This window comes from Apium graveolens, chromosome 2 (genome assembly GCF_009905375.1).
Source record: "Apium graveolens cultivar Ventura chromosome 2, ASM990537v1, whole genome shotgun sequence".
Lineage (NCBI taxonomy): Eukaryota > Viridiplantae > Streptophyta > Magnoliopsida > Apiales > Apiaceae > Apium > Apium graveolens.
In genome coordinates this window covers 315,786,449-315,813,394 of record NC_133648.1, presented here as the reverse complement: position 1 = coordinate 315,813,394, position 26,946 = coordinate 315,786,449, and the positions used below count along the sequence as shown (strand labels likewise).

The window sequence follows — 26,946 nt, the reverse complement described above, 5'->3', positions numbered from 1 at the left end:
ATATTTTATTTTATAATAAGCATTTTATAGGTTAAACATATGTCAGTATTTTATAATGCCCTAAGGTCACGAAAGTTGAAATATATTAATATTTGAAACATGTTCAAATATTTTCATGTATCTAACCGAAGGAATTCCCTTTGGTTAGATTTTTACATAATGTTAATACTTCTACCTATCTTATAATTATGTTATCAAATTAAATTTATGTATTAATTGAATCTACATCTCTGACCGAAATTATTTAAGTGACTAAATGTTTTTTGTTATCTTATTCAGATATGGTTTTTGAACAAAATGTTAGCTGGACTAGATTCGAAAGATAAAAATTTGGATTAATCTACAAGTAGTCTGCTTGAGCATTGATAACTCCTAGTGGCAGGGCTGCTCCTTCGACGCCGCGCCTAGATCCTTTGCAGCTGTGGAGGTGTAGATGTCGTGGGGCTCCTACAAAACAATACCGGAAGGGGGTTTGGGTCCCACAGCGCCTCCGGTGTGAGAATAAGAACTCGTTTTTGGGGAAGATGAAGATAGGAATGAATGCAGGGTGGATGTGTGTGTATATGAGTGTAAGAGTGTGATTAACCCCAAAACATTAGCTTCTTGGGCTATTTATAGCCCAAGGATAGGGTTTTGGGGTTGGTACCTTTGAATCGTAGTCGTTGGTTCTAGGAGCGGAGGACACCTGGACGGGGTGGATGCTTTATACGTGCCAAGATGGGAGTGGTTGAGGAATGTAATAAGGATCTTCTGGCACGTGCTCTAATTGTGCTCATGATTGATGAATGACAGTTGTCCCTATCATGTGTTTCGGCATGTGCCTCACGTGCTGGGAATTCTCAAGGTCGGGCTTGCGGGACTATATTAGTCTGGACTAGTAGTGTGCGGGACTAGATAGAGTTATGAGTCCGGACCCGGTCCTTCTAAGAGCTACATGTATTATCGAGCATATACTTCAGATAAGTGATCATACTTTTCTTTTATTTATTTGGGTGTTCTCTTTTCAGACCTTAAGACGTTATTGTCTAAGTTTCCGGGGCCATCATGCATGATCTTCGGTTAGATGATAAATTTTATTGTATGAAGGAAACTCCTTTCTTTATTTTGTATCTCGGTACAATTTATGTTTCGAGATTTTATATCTCTCCGACAAAAAAAAAGATTCAAGTCGCGCCAACTCTTGAATTTCGAACTGAAAATAATTGAATTTTGGATATAGTGGACGAGAAATTTCTATCCAAACTCGACTCTCGACACATTTAGTAGTCGAATCGAGACTAATTAAATAAGTCCAGGATGGGGAGAATTCGTGTCGGGCGATCTCAGCTCAAATTTCAGCCCTTAATATTTTTATAACACTCATTAATCATGCAAATCTTTAGAGCATCTCCAAATATGAAGAACCCTTAACTAAAATCTGAGTTAGCATACTAAAAAATAAAATAAAAAATAGTCAATCCCTTCAAAAAGTCATACTCCAACCATATTCAATCCCTTCAAAAAGTCACACTCCAACCATACTCATCCCTTTCTATAAATTATAGTCAACCTCTTATGGATGTCTTTATTTGTCGATCCATTACAGGTCTGTAAGAAATTTGTAGAAAGATTATACATTAGTTATTACCATATTAAAGTGATATATTCTATTTATAACAATCTAAAATATTAATAACAATACTATTTATAGTCAACCACTATAGCTAATACCATCGAAACAAAATATCTTATAGATTCAGCAAATTTTATATAAGATCTTCAAGGTCCAATTTTTACAACCATTATATTCGGGCCCAACAGTCCCATTGTGACAACATTAATAAATATTTTTTGCTAAAGAGCCCAAAACAAATTGTTAACATTACTTACATACACGCACAAAAATATAAAAAAAAAGTCGAATCAGAAAAGAAAGGACAGAAAAGTAATTTCACAAACCCTAAAATCACAATAAAAGCAAGGGGTTTATCATTCTCTCCCCCAACAAAAACTCGTGTCCACCGTACGCACATAACTCCGGCGACTTCTGCCGCCGGTTACAATTTTCCGGCCAATATTAATCAATCGAACGAGTTTTAAAAAAATTTTAATTTCAAGTTATGCAGCAAGGCAATAACACACTATTGAGTTTGAGACCCGGCGGCGGTGTTAGAGCCACTAAAATAATCTCATCAGCATTCTCTTCTTCTGATCATCCGATTCTCCGTCCTCACACTCTTAAGGTCTAATTCTCTACTTCTCTTTCGAGTTTTCGATATCGAAAAAAATATTATGTTTCGGATTTAATTACTTGTCTTGAACTGAATTGTGTTGAATTTTGTTATTTTATTTGTGGTGTAGACTAGAGATGCTTGGTTAGAGGGACAGGAGATTGTTCGGTTTACGCGAGATCAGTTGTTGCAGCTTAGGGAGGTAATGTATTAATATGATTTATACTTGTTTTTGGTGGTGTTAATTAGATACATTGTTGAATTAGCGCGAGGATTTTGATGAATGTATACATTGTGTAATCGAGTTTTTATGTTGAATTAGTGCGGGGATTTTGATGAATTTATCGAAGAAGTGTGTCAAAACGATGAACTTGCACAGTTGCACGTTTTGCTTCGGATAATTGATGAATTTTTTAATCTGTATATAAACCAATAGTTGGCTAACTATTACCTTTTTAATCTATAAACCGAGTAGTGAAAGGCAGATAAGGCTTATAGAGGAATAGTACGTAAGTCATTGCTATTACAATATTGCACAGGCTCGGTTTATAAACCGAGGAATAGTAAGGCGTATAGTACGTTAAGTAAGGCTTGTTAAGTAAGGCTTATACATAAACTTATTTGTTTAAAATTTATGGAGGAATAGTAAGGCCTGGAAATTCGTAAGTAAGATTGTCATAAAAGGTAAACTATTTAGCTGTTTACATCCTAATACTGATTAACTACTATAATTGTATGAAAAAGACAAATAATGTATTTTGGAATATTGCGGTCGATCAAATCACCTAATGTAATTAAACTACATACATTTAAGTATAACTTTGTGACTACGTTGCACTAATAGATACATACAAATAAATAGTTGAATTATTTTTTCGTATTGAATGTGCATTAAATCTAAATATACTTCACTGTTTCTTTTACTTGTACTCGTATGGACGTGCATTAAATCCACTGCGCTGTTTCTTCTATTTTAGGTTGTGAAGATTACTGATGATATACTAAGAGTTAAGAGAGAAGTTGAAGCTGAATTTTTTGGTGATGATCAAAACTGGAATCGCTTAGAGAATAATGTAAGTTACTATATCCTACATTCCTACACAAGGTTGTCTGTTATCGAGCGCAATTTCTGCACTTTACGCACTTTACAATCTCTCTCTCCCTCTCTTGCTGATATATATATTATGTATGTCTGCAGTTGCAAAATCAACCAAATCAGTCGGCTACTCGTTATACAGAACCAGACAGCCGTGATTGGCGTTGTCGACCTGCACCATTGCCCACACTTGTTGATTCCAGACATAGTGAAGGAAATCAATATAATCGTCATGACCAGCCGAACTCAAAGTACGGAAGAGGATCGTTCTCTTCTCATCAAGGGGTAAATAATCCCAATCTGAAAGTTAAACTATATAAACTTGATTACTTAATGCTGTATAAATTATTTTTTTACATATACAGCATGCTCAATTTTCTTTTGGAAGATGTGTGTTGTGTTTTTACATATTTACATATGCAGCATGCTCAATTTTCTTTAAAAAGTTGTGTAGTGCCACCTATTTAATAGTTGTTGAAACTATTGGTCCACTTGTATAAAGGGACTCTTTATTCTTTTGTTTTGCATATAGTTTGAATGCTTTTCTTTTGTATGCCTTGGTCACTTTCTTGGTCCCTTCTACTAATAAATTTTCATTTCAGTTTATAACTAAAACTATATATCGAAGTAGGGTACAGTTCTTCGTATTCTTTCTGTCTGCGCTTTTAATATAATATAATATATCAGATGTATGGTAATTATTCAATTAATGTGTTGTATTGATCTGATGTGTATGTTTTCTTTGTTAATCATATAATATGATGGCCGCATGCGGTGCAAGTGTTTACACGTATCTAATTGGAGATGTTTATTAAATTCTGTAGATACTGTATAAATTATGTTCTCTTTTCCAAGTGCAATTCTTTATCCTCTTCATCTAACTATTATGATGACATGTACATATTTGCGGTCCTTATTCTATTTCTTTTATGAGTAGGGAGGTCCTACCCCAGTACTTGTAAAGGCTGAGGTTCCATGGGCAGTTCAAAGGGGAACCCTTTCTGAGAAGGAACGAGTACTGAAAACAGTGAAAGGGTAATTTATTTCGGATCTCTGCTGTAATTGTTGCATGTGCCACGTCCCTCTTTGTTCTGTCTGCTTTTCCATTCTTTTCTTTTAATAAAGTTCTATTATGTTGTTGATATCTCTGGTTGCTGGTTGTATCTCTGTATCAATAGAAACCTGGGACTCTTTTTGTTATGAGTTCTTTTTTTGAGTTGCTAATTATCCTTGCCTCTCTATATATGTGTTTTGAGTAATGTACTTGCTCTGCAGTATTTTGAATAAGCTGACGCCAGAGAAGTTCGAAATTCTGAAAGGTCAACTTGTCAATGCTGGGATAACAAGTGCGGACATTTTAAAGGTTTTAATTTATACTTTTTAATGATTTTGTGCCCCATCCAGTACATATCTAGTCCTTGTCACAAAACTGATGTTTCCTATTTTGAATTAGATGCTAATATATTTTTTTTCTGCTTGCAATGCAGGGAGTTATATCATTACTATTTGATAAGGCAGTGCTGGAACCGACATTTTGCCCCATGTATGCAGAGCTGTGTTCTGACTTAAATGAGAACCTTCCCCCATTCCCAGCTAATGAGCCTGGCGGAAGGGAGATTACTTTCAAAAGAATTCTTTTGAATAACTGCCAGGAGGCTTTCGAAGGTGCTGACAAACTTAGGGAAGATATAAGGCAGATGACTGCTCCTGAGCAAGATTCTGAACGAAGAGATAAAGAAAAAATGATGAAGCTCCGTACTCTTGGAAATATCCGTCTGATTGGGGAGCTTTTGAAGCAGAAGATGGTGCCTGAAAAGATTGTTCACCACATTGTTCAGGTAATCATCATTTACTTCTCTTTTTCCATACCCTTTCCATAATTCATATATAATATTAAAAATCATGGTCAGACCTCTGGTTGTGTTTTCTGACAAATTTATTTTTGGCCGGACATATCTTTAACAGGAACTTTTGGGCGCTGATAATATGAAGTGTCCTGAAGAGGAGAATGTTGAGGCTATATGCCACTTTTTTAAAACAATTGGGAAACAGCTTGATGAAAATCAAAAATCAAAACACATCAATGATGTCTACTTTATCCGACTGAAGGAACTGTCAAAAAACCCTCAACTGGCCTCACGACTACGATTTATGGTTCGTGATGTAATTGATCTGTGTTCAAATGGATGGGTGCCCAGGCGGGAAGAGGTAATTATTTATTTTCCAGATTACTATTAATAGTGGACTCCCGTTTCATTTAAAATTAATATATTGTGGTCGACTTGTAGGTAAAGGCCAAAACCATTACAGAGATTCATACTGAAGCAGAGAGGACCATGAACTTACGTCCAGGTGCCACTGCCATCATTAGAAATAGTCGAGCCATGTCATCTAATGCTGAAGGTGGTAATATCAGTTCAGAGGGCTTTCCTCTCAACAGACCTGGCATTGGTGGTATGATGCCTGGAATGCCAGGAACAAGAAAGATGCCAGGGATGCCTGGAATTGATAATGATAATTGGGAGGTTCCTAGGTCGCGGTCAATGCCAAGGAATGATCCAAATCAGTTGGTTGGACGTCTTCAGCCACCATCAGTTGGCAAGTCGGCAGCACTGAATGCAAGATATTTACCTCAGGGTGGGCCTATTAGTGGTGGGTCTGGTGCCTTGTCGCAGGGTAATGCTGCCTGTTATGCCCCCCCTTCTCACTTCAGCTCTGGTGTTAAGCTTAGACCTCCGTTTCCTGCCAAGCCTGTCCCTGTGGAAGCTGTGCTTCCAGTTGCCAACCATATGTCGTCTTCTGGAAAGTCAAGTCAGGAAGCACTTAAGAGAAAAACAACCTCACTTCTGGAAGAATATTTCAGTGTACGTATGCTGGATGAAGCATTACAGTGTGTTAAGGAATTAAATTCCCCAGATTACCATGCTGAATTCGTCAAGGAAGCTGTTGCTCTTGCCCTAGAGAAAAACCCGCCCTGTTTGGAACCTGTTGCAAAGCTACTGGAGTACCTGTATGCCAAGAAGGTACTTACAACAGCCGACATAAAAATTGGATGCCTTCTCTATGGTTCAAACTTGGATGATGTTGGTATTGATTTACCTAAAGCACCAGCCATTTTCGGCGAGATAATGGGGAAGTTAATTTTGGGTGGGGAGTTGAATTTTAAGGGGGTAGAGGAGGTGCTGAAGAAGATGGAGGATGACATGTTCCAGAAAGCTGTATTTTCTGCAGCATTGAGGATTGTCACTTCAAGTCCTTCTGGTCAAACTGTATTAGATTCGAATGCAGCTGATATTGAGTCTTGCAAGAGTCTTTTTTAGCAAGTGTTCCTTCCATGAAACCTCATAATGGGATGCTCATGTAGCCTTCTCCAGTTCCCATCATTTTACACCAGGACAAGCGAGTGTATTTCTTAAGGTTCTGTTAATTGAAGCAATGCGGCCAGTTATTGTGCCATATTTCATGTTGGGCAGCAGTCTTTAAACGGTACACCTGGAACAGGCTGTTTTCTATATTTTATTTAATTGTTTCCTATTAATTCTTTTTGCCGTCTCTACTAAGAGCTTAGCAAGAAGGTTCTGGTCCAGGGCAAAGAATTATATACATTTTTTTACAGATGATGATTGAATTGATGATGATGAATCCAATTTAAGGTGACTTTATGTTGTACTGTCCGTATCAAATTTGCTCGTTAAAAAGGTGAATCGAGGAAATTGTTGGCAACTACATATATTACTACTCGATTCGACTAGTGTTACTCAATTGACCAATCAACCGTACCCATTAAATATTGTCCAGTACAGTATTTGAGTGGAGTATATTATATGCAGTCTTATCCTCATTTCAAAGAATGAAGAGTCCGTTTCCGACTTGTGTGTACACCGATATGTATATTATAGATACAAGTTAAAAACAATGATACTTAAAAGTACGTAAAAGTAAAAGTAAGCGGGAACGTACTTTGATTCATGATTTTCTCCATGATACCTAACTTTTTTCTTGATTATAATTAACACCAGATACACTAATTTAGGATTTGCTCAATACACTCGTTACTCACTTTTCACTCCTCTTTTGGTTAAATAGAAATAGAAATGTACGAGCACACTTCTATTCTCAAGTATTAACTGAATCTGCAAACATTTGTATGCATCTGCTTTGATCAAGAAAATGTGTAATCCTTTATCCTCCCCTATAAGCGTTTATAACGATCGAACGGTAGTAAAAAGTCATAGCAAATTTCGTAATCACTTGTACTAAAAAATAAGCATAATATATCGCAGTCCCCATAATAAAATATATTGACATGTTTTTAATAGTTAATCTCCGCAATCGCATGAATCTCGAGACTTTCTTCAAACCAGTCATATACTTTATTGAGATCAAATTTATCATAAAAAAGTGTTCAAAATTATTTCTCAAAATACTTGCATGTTATGTGCCTACTAGCTTTCTAAATAAGATAATATGGAATCATGTGTATAAGTAACAAATAAAAATGTGACACTTGTTACTTCAATAATATTAAGGATATGTGGCAATATTATATCCTCCTATTATCAACTTAATATTGTTATTTTTGTCGAAATTATCAATTAATATTATTGTACAAAAAATATAAAACTTGTTTCCGGAACAACTTTTTTCAACTTATAATAAACACGTCGCATCAAAATAATTTTATAATAATTCAGTCGTGATTTCAGTCGTGATTGATGAATCATATGGGACTGGGATAAATGCATAGGTTAAGTCAACTCCAACAATTTTGATTCAAAAATTCAAATTTGGATCATCAGCGTAATCTAAAATTTGATCCAAATTAGTTTTTACATATTTTAAGACACAAATATCATATTAAATTCTTTATTCTTAAATTTTAAACATCATTAAAATCTTTATATTATTTCTAATAAATTAATTCAATCAAATAAGTATTTTTAAATAAACAAATTAAAATTGTATAGTTGATTAAATATTGAAATACATAAAATATTATTCAGAAAATAAATATTATTCAGTATTAGTCATTAAATAAAAATTTGGGATAATATATCCAAATTTAAATTTTTGGAATACGAAAAAGCGCACAAACAATATAAGAGGGGCAATATTCAAAGAACGTGGACAAGGTCGCATCGACAACGACAAGGATGAAGGTGGTACGTCATACCTGCAGCGTCCCTTACTCCACGCCGTGGCTTCACACACATAACTGCGTACGTTCAACATTGATAGGAGTATTAAATTTCCAGGCCACAAGTGATGAGACAACCCACTACTTGATTAAACGCACACAGCTTGTTGCTTTGGTCCCGTGTATTATATTGGGTGTATCCAAAGATTGACTTAATTGCATGAAGATGACATAAGTTATAATTTTTTTGCATAAAATTGGCTGAGTTTAATAAGCACCCGCATGACTCTTCTTTAATTTTTTAACACGCGTTCCGTCAACTATATTTAACGGACGTTTTATATTCTAATTTTTTAAATTAAGCGGAGGGCTAAATTGGTAAAATCATAATGTTTACATGCAACCCCTATATATATATATGAAGACCAGAGGGCATCAGAGAAAATTAAGCATGGTTAGTGAATCCAAAGCGAGATCTGAACCTGAAATTTCACAGTCAAGATAGCTCTACTATTGTGGTATACTATGTTCCACTGGAGGTGGCTGATTTCTTCATGATTGATACTACTCCATTCGCAGGGCACTATGCCGACGACCCAAAAAACCACGTATACGATTGGCGGGGAGTAACATCTATAAATGTATATCTTGTTCATCTTCTTAAGCTACTAACCTCGATTTAGATTTTACTAATTTTCGTTGATGGCATGCATGATATATTTGAAGAGTTTTTTTTACGAAAGACAATGATGGCTAGAATTTTTGTTATTAACAAGGATTTGGAGTCTGCGTTGAGCAAGTCGACAACAAAGTGGAAGTTCGTTATTGGGCACCATAGTATTAGAAGCATCGTGCATCACAGTGACACTGAGGAGCACGTCTCGGACCTCCTTCCATTTCTAGAGGTATGTACTTCACTTGGATTAAAGAAGTAACTCCCTTAACTATATATAAGTGCAAATCATATGATATATACTCCATTGCAGTAGAGGTGTAAATATAATGAGTGATTCACTAACCGTTTGCAGGCATACAAAGTCGATTTCTACTTGAATGGGCATGATCATTGCATGGAACACGTTCAATGCACCGACATGTATACATTTTTATGATACAGTAAAGCTATATGTATGTACTTGAATCAAGTTTCTAAAATCAGAAAACTGCAGTCCAATCCAATTTTTCACAACGGGAGCTGGCTCAAAGGCATAGATGGCAGATTACCAAAAACATAATCAATGCGACGTAAATTTCTTTCATCGGGGTCAAGGGTTATTAGCAGTGGAGCTAACGAGTAGTAATGCTAAGTTTGTGTTTTATGATGTTTTTGGTGAAGTCCAGCATCAATGGTGTTGTGCAAGACATGTCTGTACAATAACAAGACTAAGTCAAATTGACAACCCTAAGTAAGTTGTATTGTAATCTAAGTTTGCATTTTGTATTGTACCACTTAAGTCTGTAAAAATGTTCAAGGGCAGATTGGAGTTTTTTTCTGTAAACAGTATCAAGCCTAAGAATTTTATCTAGAAGAAGATCAAGAAGATCATGCCTCAGGAGAATTATGAAGAAGTTTGAAGTTGAATAAATCTGCTTTGGGAAAAATATTCTAAGTCAAGATCTCTACGAGTCACAGATTAAGTGTTATATAGAAGTCATTCGAGAACTCCAGAATGACTTATCGACAAGTAAGGAAAATCTACTAGAGAACTCAGAGATATCGACAAGCCAATTTGAAGACATGAAGAATGGAGATATCGACAAGTCATTTCTTCACTAGAGAACTATGAGTTATCGATAAGCCAATTTGTCACTAGAGAACTTAGAGTTATCGATAAGGCAACTTGTCATTAGAGAAGTCAGAGTTATCGATAAGCCAAAGTGAAGACATGAAGATGAGAGATCTCGACAATCCAAATTCTTTTATAGAGAAATTAAAGTCTTCGATAAGTCAAAACAACTGTAGAGTGATTAGAGATCTCGATAAGCCAATATACTTATCGAGATGTCAAGTTCTCCATATACCAAACTGAAGATATCGAGGTAAAACTCAAAGTACAAAGTGCAGACCAGTTCAATATCCAAGATTATCAATCAACAAACAATCTAATTAATTGGATTGAAAAGTCTACAAAAGCAGTTTGAAGAGTACAAGATCAAAGGCCAAGATTAACTAGAAAAGTAAAGTCACAGGCGTGCAAGATTAGCAAAGATACACTAAGCCATAAATAGAAAGATTTGATTATCCAAAAATAGGATTTAGTACGTGCTGATGCATGCTATGTAATAACCAGTGTTTACTGTTCTATAAAGTAAACACTGGATGCTTTGTTAGAAGTAACAATTTAGATCAGAAAAATCTTGTATTCTCTCAAGGAAGAAGCTAAGCTCTTTATCAACAAAGAGCCTATAAACTTTGTAGCAAAACATTCTTAATTTTAATATAAAATTAAGTGAGTTTTGAAAGATCCGAGTTCACTGTTTTATCTGTCTAAATTCAGTACTAACACAGTTAACTACAAGATTTTAATTTACTTTGTTCATCACCATAAACACTTCAAGAAAAGTATAAAAACACAAAAACACATTCAACCCCCTGTGTGTGATTCATTATCCAACAAATGGTATCAGAGCAAAATCTGAAAGTAAACGGATTCAAGATCTTGGAAGAATGAATACACAGAAAATCAGTAGCATCAAAATCCCTACTTTTGATAAGACTAACTACACTCTCTGAAAGAAGAAAATATTGTTGTTTATCAGGATGGCCAATCCATTATATATTCAGATTCTCAAGAATGGGCCTTTCAATCCTATGGTAAGAGTTGAGGAATCTACCGATGAATATATGGTCATTCTAGCTCATTATGCTCCTAAAAATCCTTCAGAATACACTGAGCCTGAGAAAGAAAAAGTCTCCCTAGATAGTGGCTTGCAGTTAATCTTGATTGAGTCACTTGATAATGTAATGTACAATAACATTGTCAACTGTGACACTGCTAAACAGATCTGGCTAAAGATAGAAATACTTTGTAAAGGAACAGAGGAAGTTAGGTCAAATCAAAGAAGGATACTGATCTCACAATATGAGAGTTTTATGGCTAAGCCAAAGGAAAGTATTACTGATATGTTTGAAAGGTTTAACAAGCTGATTAATGACTTGCAGCTGCATGATAAATATTATGAAGCTGAAGAAGTGAACTTGAAGTTTTTGTTCACACTCCCTGACCATTTGGAACAGAAAATTTCAGCAATCAGAGAAGGGAGAGACTTGATTAGAATAACTCTGGAAGTTTTATATGGAATCTTAAAAACATATGAATTAGAAATGATTCAAAGGAAGTCATTAAGGGTTGGTCAAGAGCATGTTGTAGATGGATCAAGTGCTCTAATTATTAATGAAAGCCAGACCTCTAATGATGAGCCAAGATCCCAGACTTCAGTTGCCTCAACAAGTGAGCAAAGAAACAATGATTCACAGGAACAAGTCATACTGGAATTAGAAGAAGATGAGTTTTGCACCCTGGATGAACTTGATGAGCTAGATCAGTCAAAGGCCTATCTGGCAAGAAAGTTCTCTAACATTAGAGTAAAGAATCCAAGATTCTTCAAGGGTAAATGACAATCATTCAACAAAGACAGCAGTTGAAAAGAAAAAGGGAAGTACACATCTTATAGCAAAAATGGTTACAAAACTATATCTGTTGACAAGTCAAAGATAAGGTGCTATAACTGTGATGAGCTAGGCCATTTTGCTACAGAATACAGGAAACCCAAGAAAGCAAAGAAAGACAAATCTTATCTTGTACTGGAAGCAAAGTATGAAGCTCTTCTGAAGAAACAACAAAGCAAAGCCTATATTGCAGAGGGAAAGAGTTGGGATGATTCTGATAATGATGAAGATGAGGAAGTTGGAAATTATGCACTTATGGCCTTGGAGCAAGGAGAGTCATCCTCATCAAAAACACGGGTACCAACTCTTACCATCATTGATTTAAATGTGAGTCAATATAAAGGAAACTGTTGAAAAGATGAGCACATAAATATTTCACATTCATACAAGTATGGTTGTTGCTAATGAAGAGGTTAACATATTGACAAAGATAAATGAGAAACTTGAAAATGAGAAATAAGAAACTGAGTTGTTGTTGGTAGAGCTTGAAGCTGTGAAACAAGAAAATGTATATCTAAAGAACAAGATCAATTGTGCAAATGAGATTGAAGTTGTGTTAAGGGAGAAGCTAGAAAAGAATGACGTCAAGTTGAAATCTTTCAGGAATGTATCTGAGTTGGTTGGACAATACCATGAGAAGAACAAGTCATGTGCAAATATTGCTATTGGTCTTGATTATGATGCCTTGAACAATAAGAAGAAAGATGTACGTGAAAAAGGGAAAGCAAATGAAAATGAAGATGTTCCAACTATGCTGAAAAAGGTTGGTTCAGCTATGTTCAAAGCATGTGAAGTAGATTTCAGTGAAGAAGAGTTGATCAAAAAGCAAGAAATTGTTAATGAAGACAATGAGAAGAAAAATGCAGAAACAACTCAAACTTCCAAAGCTGAAAAGAAGCTCATGGATAACCAAGATTCCAAGACACCTGTCGAGAAAATAAAAACTAAAGATGCAAGAAAGAAGAAGAAGAATAGAAATGGGAAGATTGGGATAAACAAAAGCAACAATTTTGCTTATGTTGCAGATGCTCCAAGAAAGAAATGTGAAAAGTGTGGTTATGTGAATCACCTTTGTAAAAAGGTTATTAGCAAGCCAGTTGAAGGAGCCTGCAAGTATAATGGAGCCAAAGCAAATGATCCCTTTTTTATTTTGTGATAAGTTTGACTGCATTTCCTGTAACTTAAAAGTAATGAAAAGTTGCCACAAGCTGAGAGTAGATCTCAAAGAAGTCAATATTGAATCTAGAGTTGCAAGGGAAAATGCACAAACATCTATGAATGCTATTTTTTTGAGACTTCTAACTCTACTTCTGCTAAATCAGTTAACAAGAAGAAAGTACCCAACACTGCTTGGGTTGCTAAATACACTTAAAACTCATTGTGTGCATGGAAAAATGAAGAAGGTCATATGGATCATAGACAGTGGATGCTTCAGGCATATGACAGGTGATAAGGCCCTGCTATCATAATTTGAGGAGGAGGCTGGTCCTTTGGTGGCCTTTGGAGATAACAACAAAGAATTCACAATGAGATATGACAAGATTGTTTTTGAAAATGTTGTCATTGATGATGTAGCATCTGTAGCTGGTCTTGAAGTAATCTTCTCAGTGCCAGCCAGTTTGCAAACAAAGGCTTTAAAGTTCTATTTGACAAAGAAGAATGTATCTTCATCAACAAGAAAACCAATGAAGTTGCTTTAAAAGGAGCAAGAAAAGGAAGCTTGTTTGTTGCATACTTGGACTCAACAAATGAGGATGGAATTTGTTGCTTTTACACCAAGGCATCCATAGAGCAAAGCAAGTTATGGCATAAAAAAACTCTCATATCTAAATTATAAGGCAATCAACACTCTGGTCAAGAAAGAGTTGGTGAAAGACATGCCAAAATTAGAGTTTGCTCAAATTAAAGTCTATGAAGCTTTTCAGAAAGGAAAATAGAAAAGATCAAGTCACAAGTCAAAAACTGTGAATTCCATAAGTGCAGCATTGCAACTTATTCACATGGACTTGTTTGGGCCAGTAATGTATTATCAATTTTAAGAAACAAATATGCACTTGTGATGGTGGATGATTACTCAAGATACACATGGGTAGAATTTATGCATTCTAAAGATGAAACTTCATACATCATAATTGAGCACACAAAGAAGATAGAGAAACAGGCTGAAGATCAAAACTGTGTGAAGAGAATGAGAAGTGATAATGGAGCAGGATTTAGAAATGCAACATTGAGTGAATTCTGCAAAAATAAAGGCATTGTTCAAGAGTTCTCTGCTGCTAGAACACCTCAACAAAATGGGGTAGTTGAAAGAAAGACAAAAACATTAGTGGAAGCTGCCAGGAAAATACTGCAAGATGGCAATCTGCCAACTAGTTTTTGGGAAGAAGCTGTGAATACTGCATGCTACACTCAAAATAGATATCTGTTATTCCCTAACAATATAACAAGAATTACAGAAGGGGGGTTGAATGTAATTCTAGCTATATTTTGAGATTTTAAAAATGTTCTAACTTAATATATAAAACAGTGTTTAATTTGCTGTAATGCGGAATGAAGAAGTAATAGAAATCAAAACTCTAAGTAATCAAACACAAGCTTTAAAACTTTTTGGTGGATTTGAAAGTATCCACTATATATATATATATATCAGATTGAGAACTCTGTGATACTTTGAATAACACACAGCTGCTTTACAAGTGAACAAACAAACTACAGAGAAATTCTTAACAAGTATAGCTTTATCTATCTCTCTGAAAAATATGCTTGCTTAGTTAGTTGTTCTCACTTGCTACACTTGGTTTATATATCACCAAGTTACATGACTGTAAGACAAGATAATAAAAAAAAATCTAGTCTAATATCATGCTACAACATTACTCTATTGAGCATCTTTGAATATCTTCACATTTGTATGGAAATGGTAATGTTAGGTCCCGAATTATCGTACAAGGGGGGGTAGAATATGATAATCACTAAATTAAAAATTCTTTCAAATATTTAGCGATATAAATTTAGTGCTCGATTAGTGGTTTCGTGTTCTTGATGAGAATAGTGTTTGGGAATATAAAACTAGGAACACAGGATATTCGGGGAAGTATATATTCATATATAAATCCGTGAGGGTGTTGCTACACTCCGGTAAATAACTTTACCGGCTACAATCTAAGAACAACAAAGTTCCTAGATTCTATAAAGATCAATAAATTAAATCATATACAATAATCTAGCTTTTGTTTGTCTAAGGATTTAATTACCGGGTAACGATTATAATGCCCTTATGAATATACAAGAGTTAAATCGGGCATTATAACGTTACTCCGGTGAGAAGTTAAACGGATATCATTATGCTGCGCTTCTCTGTGTTCTCTTTGTTTCTTGTTTTCATCACCTTCTGTGAGAGAGAAGATGAACAGAACTCATAACAATAATAATTCTTGATTGTTATATATTATGCTTCTTTGTGTAGACTTTCAATTCATTTGGACAGATGGCAGCTTTGTGTCCACAAATATCCTTGAATTGCTGCTGTATAATTCACTGGAAAATTAACCAAGTGTTCTATGGCGACCGGTATAATTCCTTGGCTTCTCTTTTATGGCGAACATCATCTGTGTTGCTCTATAGCTCTATAGCGACCAGTAGATGCTCTATGGAGACCAACATCTATTGCTTTGGCGACCATCATCTGTATTGCTCTGTGGCGACCAGTAGATATTTTATGGCGACCACTGGTGCCTTAGAGTGATTCTCTATGGAGACCAGTGTGTTGCCTTAAGAGTAATTCTCTATGGCGACCACTGTGTTACCTTAGAGTAATTCTCTATGGCGACCACTGTGTTGCCTTAGAGTAATTCTCTATGGCGACCACTGTGTTGCCTTAGAGGAATTCTCTATGGCAACCAGTGTGTTGCCTGAGATTAATTCTCTATGGCGACCACAAAGATTACTTTTAGTGGTCCTTGAACTTCTATGGTGACCAAAGTGAAGAGTCTCCTACCTTAGAATATTTTGCTTCTGTTTTGCCATTGTTCACTGTATCAACACTTTCTTCTGTAATTGAATTAAAATCCCTTCTTGTATACTGATGTTTGGTGTACTGGTCTGGTTCACAAACAACTAGCATAGAGAGAACCTAATTTAATTTGTCTTGTGTTTATGAGTTGATACAGATTGGTTGAATATTCATTGCTTCTAACACTGACCGTCAATAAATAACTGTACTTTCACTGGAATCCTTTCTGGTACTTTAAACAGCGTCTTCATTGCTACTACAATCTTAAACACTTCATTCATTGTTCTTCACCGACGCTTGAACATATAAATGAGCTCTTGTCAGTGAGTATAACTTCAAGATTGCAGCTATCTTCTTTAACCTCTGTTTATACCATGTCTTCAATTCTTCATATTCCTATGCTTCATACATTGTCTATCTTCAGTCAATGCTAATACACTGAAATCTTTTGTTAGCACTTTATACACTGAATCTTCATCATTTTTGAAACCCTGGAAGTCTTTAACCTTTATTCTTCACTGGGACATGAACATATTAATGAACTTCTTTCAGTGACATGTAAACAGACTTCAAGCCTTCTTCTAATCTTCTGATTCTTTATATTTTCCTTGTCTTCATTCTTCCTGATTTCTTGTGTAGACGTAGTATTATTAACCTGTCATGTTCTAGTGTTGTTATCATGTTGAGTTATCACGTAACTGTTCATACAGCTACGCAGTCACACCAATAATCTCCTCATATTTGATTATTAAACCTAACAAACAAATTAAATAGAGAGGATAACTCATCTAACAACTAGAAAAAGTAAAGTACCAGGACTTGTAAATAATGCTACTGGTTTTCTGGATCAAATACTGCATTTCCATATTTCTTGAGTAACTGAAATGAAAGATGCTTGTTCCTCTAGCACTGAACTGATCTTCAAGTAGTTTCATCTTCATTTCCTTGGTTCTTCAAATCTCTGCCAGATAACACTTCTCAGTCTTGAAGTAATCATCAGCAGCTTCTTTTGTACAACCATATTTCCTGTTGAGAAGCACATATCTCTCTTGCTTCTCCCCTATGAGAATCAACTGCTTTAAAGGAGATCACCTTCGTTTACCACCTCTTCCGTACAATAGGATCCGCAGATAAAAACCAATGGTACTCTCATTTTGGAAAGCAGCTTCTCCCCTTATGAAGAATAGCTTCTCCCCTTATGAAGAAAGTGATGAACCAAACCACTTCTTCTGATTACTAGGAGATCACCTTGTATTTTACCACCTCTCCCGTACAATAGGATCCGTAGTTACAAACAACCATGGTGTGGTGTAGTGTACATGTGCTTTACCTTTTTCCTCCTCCCTGCTATTTCTCCCCCTTAGTTGAGGAATCCTCCAAACTATTATATAAGCTTTTATCTCCTCATTAGAGAAGGAATGTATATTATTTTCTGAAGGAGTTCTCATATGTTACTTGGTTGGAAAAGAAATAACAAGTCAGAGTCTGATCAACCATGTCCCTTTAAATGCTGTAAGAATAACTTCACTGTTGATCATCATGTTCACCAATCTTCCCAACTCCTTATACCTCCCAAAAGTGAGATCACCAATTGTTACCAATTGTTATGTCCCAACTTGTTAAGTCCCGAAGTATTCTAATCCAGTCTATAAATGTTAGGTTCCTAAGTGTTAGGTTCCAATCATAAACAGAATCGAGACGCGAAGTAATAAGAACCATGTTTAGGGATAGGGAATGGGATATGGTGGTTCTCTTTCTTCCTCACTGTGAGTGTGTGATTCTGTTTCGTGTACCTGACAAGTGTTTCACTCTTCTTTCCACTCGTGTTTACACTCATTCTCACAAGTGTATCAGTCCTCTCATAGGTCCAAAATCCAGCTGTACCTGCAAGGAAAATCACCTTAGCCATCCTTAAGGAGGTCACGGGTGGTGCAAATCCCCATCCTTGTTAGACTCGTCAGATGAATCTGAGTTATAATCTACAAGTTGCTAGTTTCCCGTTTAGGGTTCCAGATTTGAACTCTGGGAAGGTAAACAATGATCCAAAGAATTTAGCATAAAGATCAAAGTTTCCTTCTAGTATATGTGAAGACATTTCCTTGTGACTCATCAGGTAATATCTGAATCATTATCAACAAGTTGCCGATCTACACCTAAGTCAGATCCACTATCCGCAGATGTATCCAGGTTTATTAGTCTTGGGGAGGTAGATACTGACCACTGACATATGGCTATTGGATCAGTATCCTCTCCTAACACCTGTAAAGGCAATTGGTCCATTAAAGAACCTTGAACAATCGAATATGACCTTAAAATGGTCGAAACTCTTATTTCCGCCAACTCACCCTTTGTGTGTGTAACCTTTCCTTGTGCATCAAGAATTGCTTATGTTTGAGGTGGTGACACTACATCGGATACCCTGGCCGACAGGGGAATTTCAATAGACGCACCCTGTTGAGAGGATGAATCTAGTAATTTTTTTGTGCCTTTTCAGCCATTACATCTTTTTGAGAAGATGTATGGGGCTAGCAGTTATCTCAGTTTTAATATATCTCAACTTTGTAGGAGTCAGAGCTGCTGGGTTGACTTCAGAACCTTTCTTATTTGGTGCACTAAGGCACTTTCTCCCTCACGCTCATTCATACTTCATTTTAGTGGTAAGAGAGTGTTCGTTGGTTATGTTTTTGTGTTTGTTCTCAAAATCCTGCTTAACAGGCTGCCACATTCCTTTTGCAAACACCCGACGCATGTGACTGTGTTGTCACTATCAACAGCTATTTTGAATATGATCATCCGTCGGGAGCCTTGTAGATCATCCGCCGAGAGTCTATCTGTCACTTGACTCTATTTCACTTATACAAAATTATAAGACATCTCATATTTACAATTAGCCAACCTATTATGCATATCAATCTAGTAGTCAACATGACTTAGAGAATCCTACGCAATATACTAGACTAAAACATGTTGTTTGCATAAATGTGCTACAGAACTTATTTGTTACATAAGCTACACTCTTGATGGATGTCAAATTGTCATCCGTCGGGATTATAAATTTAATCCGTCAGGACTATATTAGAACATCCGCCGAGAGCTACAAAATTCACAAAGATAAATCTACTAAGGTGTTTTGTTTAACTTATCATCAAGTTCACAATATATTCCTAACAATCTCCCCCAATTTATGTCTACTGGAATTGTAGCCATAAATTAAGAGAGACTTGATAATAATAAAATACCCTGAATGTACAGATTAAAATATAGTAGATAAAACTGATAAGTGCTACAATTTTATTTAAAATTGAACAAAGTAAAAGTGCACAAAGAGTTCTCACAATCATTATCAAGGTGCTCCTCTAGTCTGAGCATATAGTATCTATTTCCTTGATTGTATGGATTTCTTCCCTAGCTTCCTGTTGTTTTCCTCTATTTGATTTTAGAGCTGCCAGTGGAATTCAAGTTCTTTAGCATCTGACAGATCCAGCTTTTCTTGTATTTCCAATAGAGTCTCATTGCTAGAGATACTCAATTGGTTATCCAGTCTGAAAAATCTTCTAACACCCTTGTTATCCATGAATTCCATGAATTCCATCAGCCAATAAGGCCTCAAATGTACTCTATTTCCTGTGAAGGGAATTGATAGAGTTTTTGGGAGTGCATTTTTGGCTTTATTGCTCCTTAGATCTTCTATCTTCTTTAGGACCAATTTTCTTGCAGTTACATTAAAACCAAAGTTTTTCTTGAAGGATGAAAAGACCTTTATCAGTATAGACCGACTTTCTTGAAGAATCCTGTGAAGAGGCCATGGGATCTCTTTCCCTCCCTTGTACTTAAAAACTAGTCTTTCAGAAAGATGTCTGTGAGCATCAATTCCTCTTACCTCTTCCAATTCATCCAAGTACAGATTTATATCAAAAAATTCTTTGATGTCACAGATGTAGAGTAGATCTCCCTTGTTGATAGTTGGTTGAATTTTGGCTAAGGCTTTGGTTCTGAGAGTCACATGTTTGACCTTCTTGGTTGCTCTTATCTTTGTTTTCTTTGGCTTGTTGAAGATAGGTAAATTGAGTTCAGGAATTGGCAAACTTTCACAATCTATTGGTTCATCCTTGGGAATTATAGGATCACCATGAAAATTCTTTGTTGGATCCACCTTGAATTCCTCATGTACCACTGAGGGCTTGGATGTTTGAGTTGAAGTTGTAGACTGTTTGGGAAAGTCCAATTTTCTTTTAGAATGAAGCTTGTATCTGAATTTTCTTTTCTGTTGAGGTTCATTTTGCATTTTCTAAAATTGACTTCAATAATCAGATGTGGTTTCTCAAAAGTTTCAGTTATAGTTTTCACAGCTTGAAGTTTGGCCAAGATAGCAGCTTGCTTCTTATTTTGTTTTAGCTTTTTAGCATATGAGGTAGCTTGCTTCTTTTCTTGCTTAATTCTTTCCTTTTCTTCCTTCTTGGCTTCTACAAAGTGAGGGTGTCCAGCCACCACACAGATTTCTTTACCATTTATGTAGATATTGGCAATTCTTCTTTTCAGCACTGAATCAGTTGGATCTTTGAAGAATGCAATTGACCTTGCCAACAGCTTCTTTTCATCTAGCCTTGGTGTCTCAAACACAAGGTCCATAGGATTTTTGACTGATAACTTTGGATAGTTCTTTTTAGGCTTCAAAACCAGATTGGCCTTTGGAGACTTAATGATGAAGATTGGCCCTTTTCCAAGCTACCTAGACTCATTTCATTCACAGAGATTTATTTGACTTGTGAGTGGTGATGAAAGATCTTGTCTGGTTTCTGTATCTGACCAAATTTCTTCTAAATTTTTTCATCTATTTTCTTCCACTTGTCATCCAATTCTTTCTCAACAGCTGCAACATCAAGCATCTTGAGATTGAAGTTTGAATTCAGTTTAGCAACTGCTATTTGGATCAGATCAATGTTGTCCAATACCGGTGGCTTTGGCAAGGTAAATTCTGGAACTATTACTTGACTTATTTGAACATTTATCGCATGCTTACCCTCAATGGTTTGGCCTCCTTGACTAGCTGGGATGATTGAATCTTTCTCCCCCTTTTTGTTATCATCAAGTAGAGTGGAGGTGGAAGTTTGTGCAGCCACCAGCTTTTGTAGCAGCTGAGTTTGTTATGCTTGATGTAGATGAATAGTTGTGAGAGAGGCTTTTACAGCTTTCATTCTTGTGTCTAGGGAATCCACTTTAGTTGCAAGAGTAGAATTCTTCCTCAACTGTCTGCTAATTTTAAGTACTGTTGTATCTGGGAATTTTGCATCCAATCTTTCAGAGATATCCTTCTTGATTTGGTCAATCTCAGTTTTGATTGAAGTGACATCTTGATTGTGTTGAAGAGCTTGTATTTGATTTAGTTGAAGAGAGTTGAGGTGTGCTTGTAGAAGCTTCTTGATGCTAGCATTAGTAGTGGCTTGAAAAGTAGTGTGTGTCTGTTGAATGATATGAAAAAAAGTCATCTTGAAATGTTGCTCATCACACTCTTTAGAAATCACCCAAGGTTGAATGTTTGATCTAGAGTCGGGGCCTGCTTTTCCCCCTATGTCCATGAATTGTTCTTCATCACCATCTTCATCTCCAAAGAACTCTTCAGACTCACCAGTTCCATAGTCAACATCATCACCAGCTTTAGGTGGTATGGATGTGATGGCATCTTTTGCTCTTTGCATTGAAGCAGTTGTATGCACCAAGTTAAGCATCTTTTCTACAGCCACATTGTCCAGTTCAGCTAGAACTTGATAAGCTGCCACAGGGTGAGTAAATGCCTCAGCTTCAAAAGAAACAGAGTCTAAAATAGCTTGATATTCTTACTGAATTAGCTGTCTCTTGTCAGCCTCATTGACATCCATTAACTCACTTACAATGGGCTCTTCCCATTCAGCTGTACCTATTTTTCTCTCATTTTCTCTATTTTCTTGCATTAAGGGCTCCCCTTGGCTCACCACCCTCACACCCTCACCTTCACCTACTAAGGTGGAACTCCTTTCACTCTCTTTTGTTAGGATGGAAGAAATAGCCTATTGTTCACTCCTTTCCTCTCCTTTTTCCTGAGAGAAACTCAGCCTCTTACTCAATTCACTCCCTTCCCTCAGTCCTAAGAGTGATTGTACAAGTACTAACTCATCTACACTTGTAACGAAATTTCAGTGTGTGTAGTGAGTACTGATGGATGAGGAACATCCGTCGGGGTAGTAGTTAGGATAGCCGACGAATGACTGTTGTTAGGCACATCCGTCGGGATACAATCACTCGGGATACAATCATTAACCGATGGATGAACAATATCCACCGGAATAGAAGAAATGAATGAGTTTGGAGTGGATACTACTGTTGCATCTGTGGTTATTAATTTGAGATTTTGTACATATGTTTCAATAGACTCAGAAAGAAAGGCAAGTGAGCCAACAAATCATCTAAAAGATGATGCTCACTTGTTTGGATTTTTGGCTTCTCCAAGAGAGTTAAAGATGGAGAATTTGGAAGTGATGTATGAATCATATCTACATCCAGTGAGTGTGTGGGTGAATTTGGTGTATTGGGTGCTTCTATTGTTAAAGAATTTGGTTGTGACTCCACATTTGTTGGAGCCACATCAAGCTGACTTTGTGATGGTACATGTACTGTCTTTGACTACAGTAGGCAATGGGTGTGCTCCCTGTGTATCCCCGGTTGGTTTAGTTTTCTTCTTTCTAGCATATGTTTAGGGTGAGCTAGTGTCCCTTACCCTCTTGGCATGTGCTCTTGGCTGAGAGCTTTGTTCAATAGTCACATCCTTTTGGGAGGATGCAACTAGCAATGAGCTTAGGTCCTTTTTAAGCACTACAGTTTGTTGGGAAACTGCAGTGAGACTAGGCTGAGAAACACTCACCTCTCCAACCTTATCCTTAGGGCTTCTTTGATGGTCACCATGTCCCTCTCCTAACTCACTCACCTCCACACTCCCCTCTTGGTGTTTGGTAGATTTTTTAACTGGTGTTTTTTTAGAGAAACCAGAAGGGGTTTTCTTTGATTTGGTTTTTGAAATTTTTGTTTTGGTGGCTTGGGTAGGCATCTGTTTGGCCATTGAAACAGATGTCATAGCCACACTCAAAGGCAAAGAACTTTGAGAGGTTGGAATAGTAGGGACAGTGGTGCTTACCTCACTTACCTGAGGGTCCTCCATGATTGGAAAATAGAAAAGGGGGACCTCATTGTGATGACTTGCTCTGTTAAGATCTGCAAGCACTCTCCTTTCTTGAACCCAACAATCCAGTTTGTTGGTTGGGTTCTTAAAAACAATGTCTTCAACAAAATGGTTAGCAAGAATCATAAATAATCTAGCATAATAAAAAAATTTAGTTCTCTTTTTAATTTCCCATAACTTCTAACCTAACTCAAACATGATCATGTCACTAAAATTATGGTACTTATCAGTAACTAGAATATAAAGCATGGCAGTGTTGGCATAATCAAAGTTACTTATCTTACCAGAAAACACTTTGGTAACTACATCACACAAATAAATCCACTATTTCCTAAGACCTATCCTTCTAATCTCACTTAACTTAGTGGTAGGAAGAGCATAGCCAATAGAATTAAGCATGGTAACTAAATTAACATCTGTGTGTGGTTTAGTAGTAGTGTTCTCAGGAATCTTAAAGTATGCTTGAATTACATCACTGTTAATGCAGTATTGCTTACCTTTGAGAGTAAAAGTTATGGTATTGCCAGTAAACTGGTACACAGCAGTTGTCCATATCTCCTCCACAACTTCACAGTAGATTGTGGGTGATTCCAGCATAGCATAACTGAGTTTTCATCCCTTCAAAAAGTCCATCATTTTGTGAAAATCTTCAGACGCCGGAATTTCCTTGTTCACAAGAGCTACGAAATTATTTTTCTCATAGATGAATCCAGACTGAGACATGATTTTGACTACTGGTGCCATTGTTAAGGTGAGGAAATTTGCAGAGAGGGAGAGAGAGTATTTGCTTTGGATAAGAAGAGAGTTAGATAAATTGCTTTGAGAATGATAAAAGAAAAGAATGAAAATGAATTTAGCTTTTATACTATCTCAGAAATAAACTGTCAAAAGTAATAAAGTAAAATAAAGTAACCAATCAAAATAGCCTAAAATAGCCGTTTAAAATAAAATAAACTGTCAAAATTCTGTCAATTATCCGTCGTGATATACTTACAGATTGTAAGTATATCCGATGGATAATGTTCAGTACTTTTAACGGCTAAGATGTAGACAATTCGACGGATGAGGATAAAACAGTTATCCATCGGGTATAAAATAATCCAGAAAAGTAATTGATTTTTATTAATATATTATATTTCAACGGATGATCAAAATCGATGGATAATGAGCATCCGTCGATTTGTAAATTTTGACTTAGCCAAAATTCCATCTAAAACTATTAAAAATCAATTAAGTTTCTGGCTGCATCATAACTTGCAAAATTAACAGAAATAATTAAAAATAATTAAGCATATCTAACTCACTTACCAACCTAGAAAAGGTGGATTTATCAAGTGGCTTGATAAAGATATCTGCAAGCTGCTTTTCACTTGGAACAAAATAAAGTTCCACAGTACCATTCATCGTATGTTCCCTAATAAAGTGGTACTTGATTTCTATGTGCTTTGTTCTTGAATGTTGTACTGGATTTTCAGTGATGGCAATTGCACTTGTGTTATCACAGAAAATAGGAATTTCGTTCACTTGTAGACCATAGTCCAACAGTTGGTTTTTCATCCATAAAATTTGTGCATAGAAACTACCAGCAACAATATATTCAGCTTTAGTTGTAGAAGTAGAAACTGAATTTTACTTTTTACGAAACCAGGATACAAGCTTGTTTCCTAGAAATTGATAGGTTCATGTTGTACTTTTTCTATCTATTTTACAACCTGCATAATCTGCAACTGAATAACCAGTTAGATCAAAACCATAATCTCTTGGGTACCAAATGCCATGTTTTGGTGTTCCCTTGAGATATCTGAAAATTCTCTTAATAGCTACTAAGTGAGATTCTCTAGGATCAGCCTGAAATCTAGCACAAAGACAAGTAGCAAATATTATATCTGGCCTACTAGCTGTTAAGTACAGAAGTGATCCAACCATGCTTCTATAACTTGAAATATCCACAGACTTTTTAGTAGTGTTTAATTCAAGCTTAGTTGTAGTGGCCATGGGAGTTTTTGCAGATGTGCAATCCATCACTAACGTGCTTAACTTGTAATCCAAGAAAGTAAGTTAGTTCTCCCATCATGCTCATTTCATACTTACTTTGCATCAATTTGGCAAACTTTTTGTAAAGTTTTTCATCTGTAAAGCCAAATATAATATCATCTACATAAATTTGAACAAGTATACTAGAGCCGTTAACATTTCTAAAGAATAAAGTTTTGTCAACAGTACCTCTTGTGAAGTGATTTTCTAAGAGAAACTTTGACAAAGTAGCATACCAGGCTCTAGGTGCTTGTTTCATTCCATAAAGTGCTTTCAAAAGATAGTAGACATATTCTGAAAATTTGGATCTTCAAAACCAAGAGACTGACTGACATAGACTTTCTCCTCTAAATCTCCATTCAGAAAGGCACTTTTGACATCCATTTAATAGACTTTGAAATTGGCATGAACTGCATAGCTAAGAAAATTCTGATGGCTTCAAGTCTTGCAACAGGAGTAAAAGTTTCATCAAAATCTATTCCTTCTTGTTGACAGTAGCCCTTAGCAACCAATCTAGCTTTGTTCCTGACAACTATTCCATTTTCATCCATCTTGTTTCTGAATACCCACTTGGTGTCAATTGGATTCTTTCCTTTAGGCTTGGGTACCATCTTCCATACTTTATTCCTTTCAAATTGGTTTAGCTCTTCTTGCATAGCTAAAATCCAATCAGCATCCAACATAGCTTCTTTTACCTTCTTTGGTTCTTCCTTAGAAATAAAGCTGTTATACAGACATTCTTCTTGAGTTGCTTTTATCGTTTGAACTCTAGAAGATGTATCACCAATAATGAGCTCAAAAGGGTGATCTCTAGTCTAATTTCTATGTTGTGGTAGATTAGCTTTAGATGAAGAGGCCTCATTGTTGTCTTGATGTGTGACTGAGTTTTGATCATAAGAAACTCCCCCTGAGTTTGTGGATCTTTGACTTAAAGATAGGGTTCTTTCAGTAAGTGATCTTTTTTGACTCCCAGCTTCTCTTATTGTTCTGACGGATGATGTACTTTGTATCTCGACGGATGAAGCTGATTGTCTACCAACAGATGAAGCATTATGTAACTCGACGGATGTTGAGTTATGTGCTTCATTAGGTGTAGATTTTTCTGTATTGTCCTTAGCCACTATTTCTTGATCACTTTCATCATCACTGTCTTCACTAACCATCTCAACATTATCGAATTTGAGGCTTTCACGGAAATCTGCATCTTGCAGTCCTTCAATCTTTTTATCATCAAAAACAACATGTATAGATTCCATAACAATGTTGGTTCTTAGATTGTAGACTCTATATGCTTTTCCCACGGCATATCCAACAAAAATTCCTTCATCTACTTTGGCATCAAACTTTCCATGTTAATCAGTTTGAATCCTTAAGATGTAGCATTTGCAGCCAAAGACATGTAAGAAATTCATAGTTATCTTCCTATTCTTGAACAATTGGTAGGGTGTCATGCATTTTGCATGATTAACCAAAGAAATATTCTGAGTATAGCATGCAGTATTCACAACTTCAGCCCAAAAATATGTTGGTAACTTTGATTCTTCTAGTATTGTTCTTGCAGCTTCAATGAGAGATTT

At 36.1% G+C, this 26,946-nt stretch overlaps 1 protein-coding gene across 1 annotated transcript; it reads left to right on the top strand.

Moving 5' to 3' along the window:
- The first annotated feature begins 1,976 nt into the window (after window positions 1-1,976).
- LOC141708853 (eukaryotic translation initiation factor-like) lies at window positions 1,977-6,953 on the top strand. The gene is made up of 9 exons (XM_074512664.1): window positions 1,977-2,222; window positions 2,341-2,412; window positions 3,188-3,283; window positions 3,409-3,591; window positions 4,244-4,341; window positions 4,582-4,669; window positions 4,794-5,144; window positions 5,272-5,514; window positions 5,595-6,953. The coding sequence occupies exons 1-9, from the start codon at window positions 2,100-2,102 to the stop codon at window positions 6,624-6,626; spliced, it is 2,286 nt and encodes a 761-aa protein (XP_074368765.1). The 5' UTR covers window positions 1,977-2,099; the 3' UTR covers window positions 6,627-6,953.
- The last annotated feature ends 19,993 nt before the right edge of the window (window positions 6,954-26,946 follow it).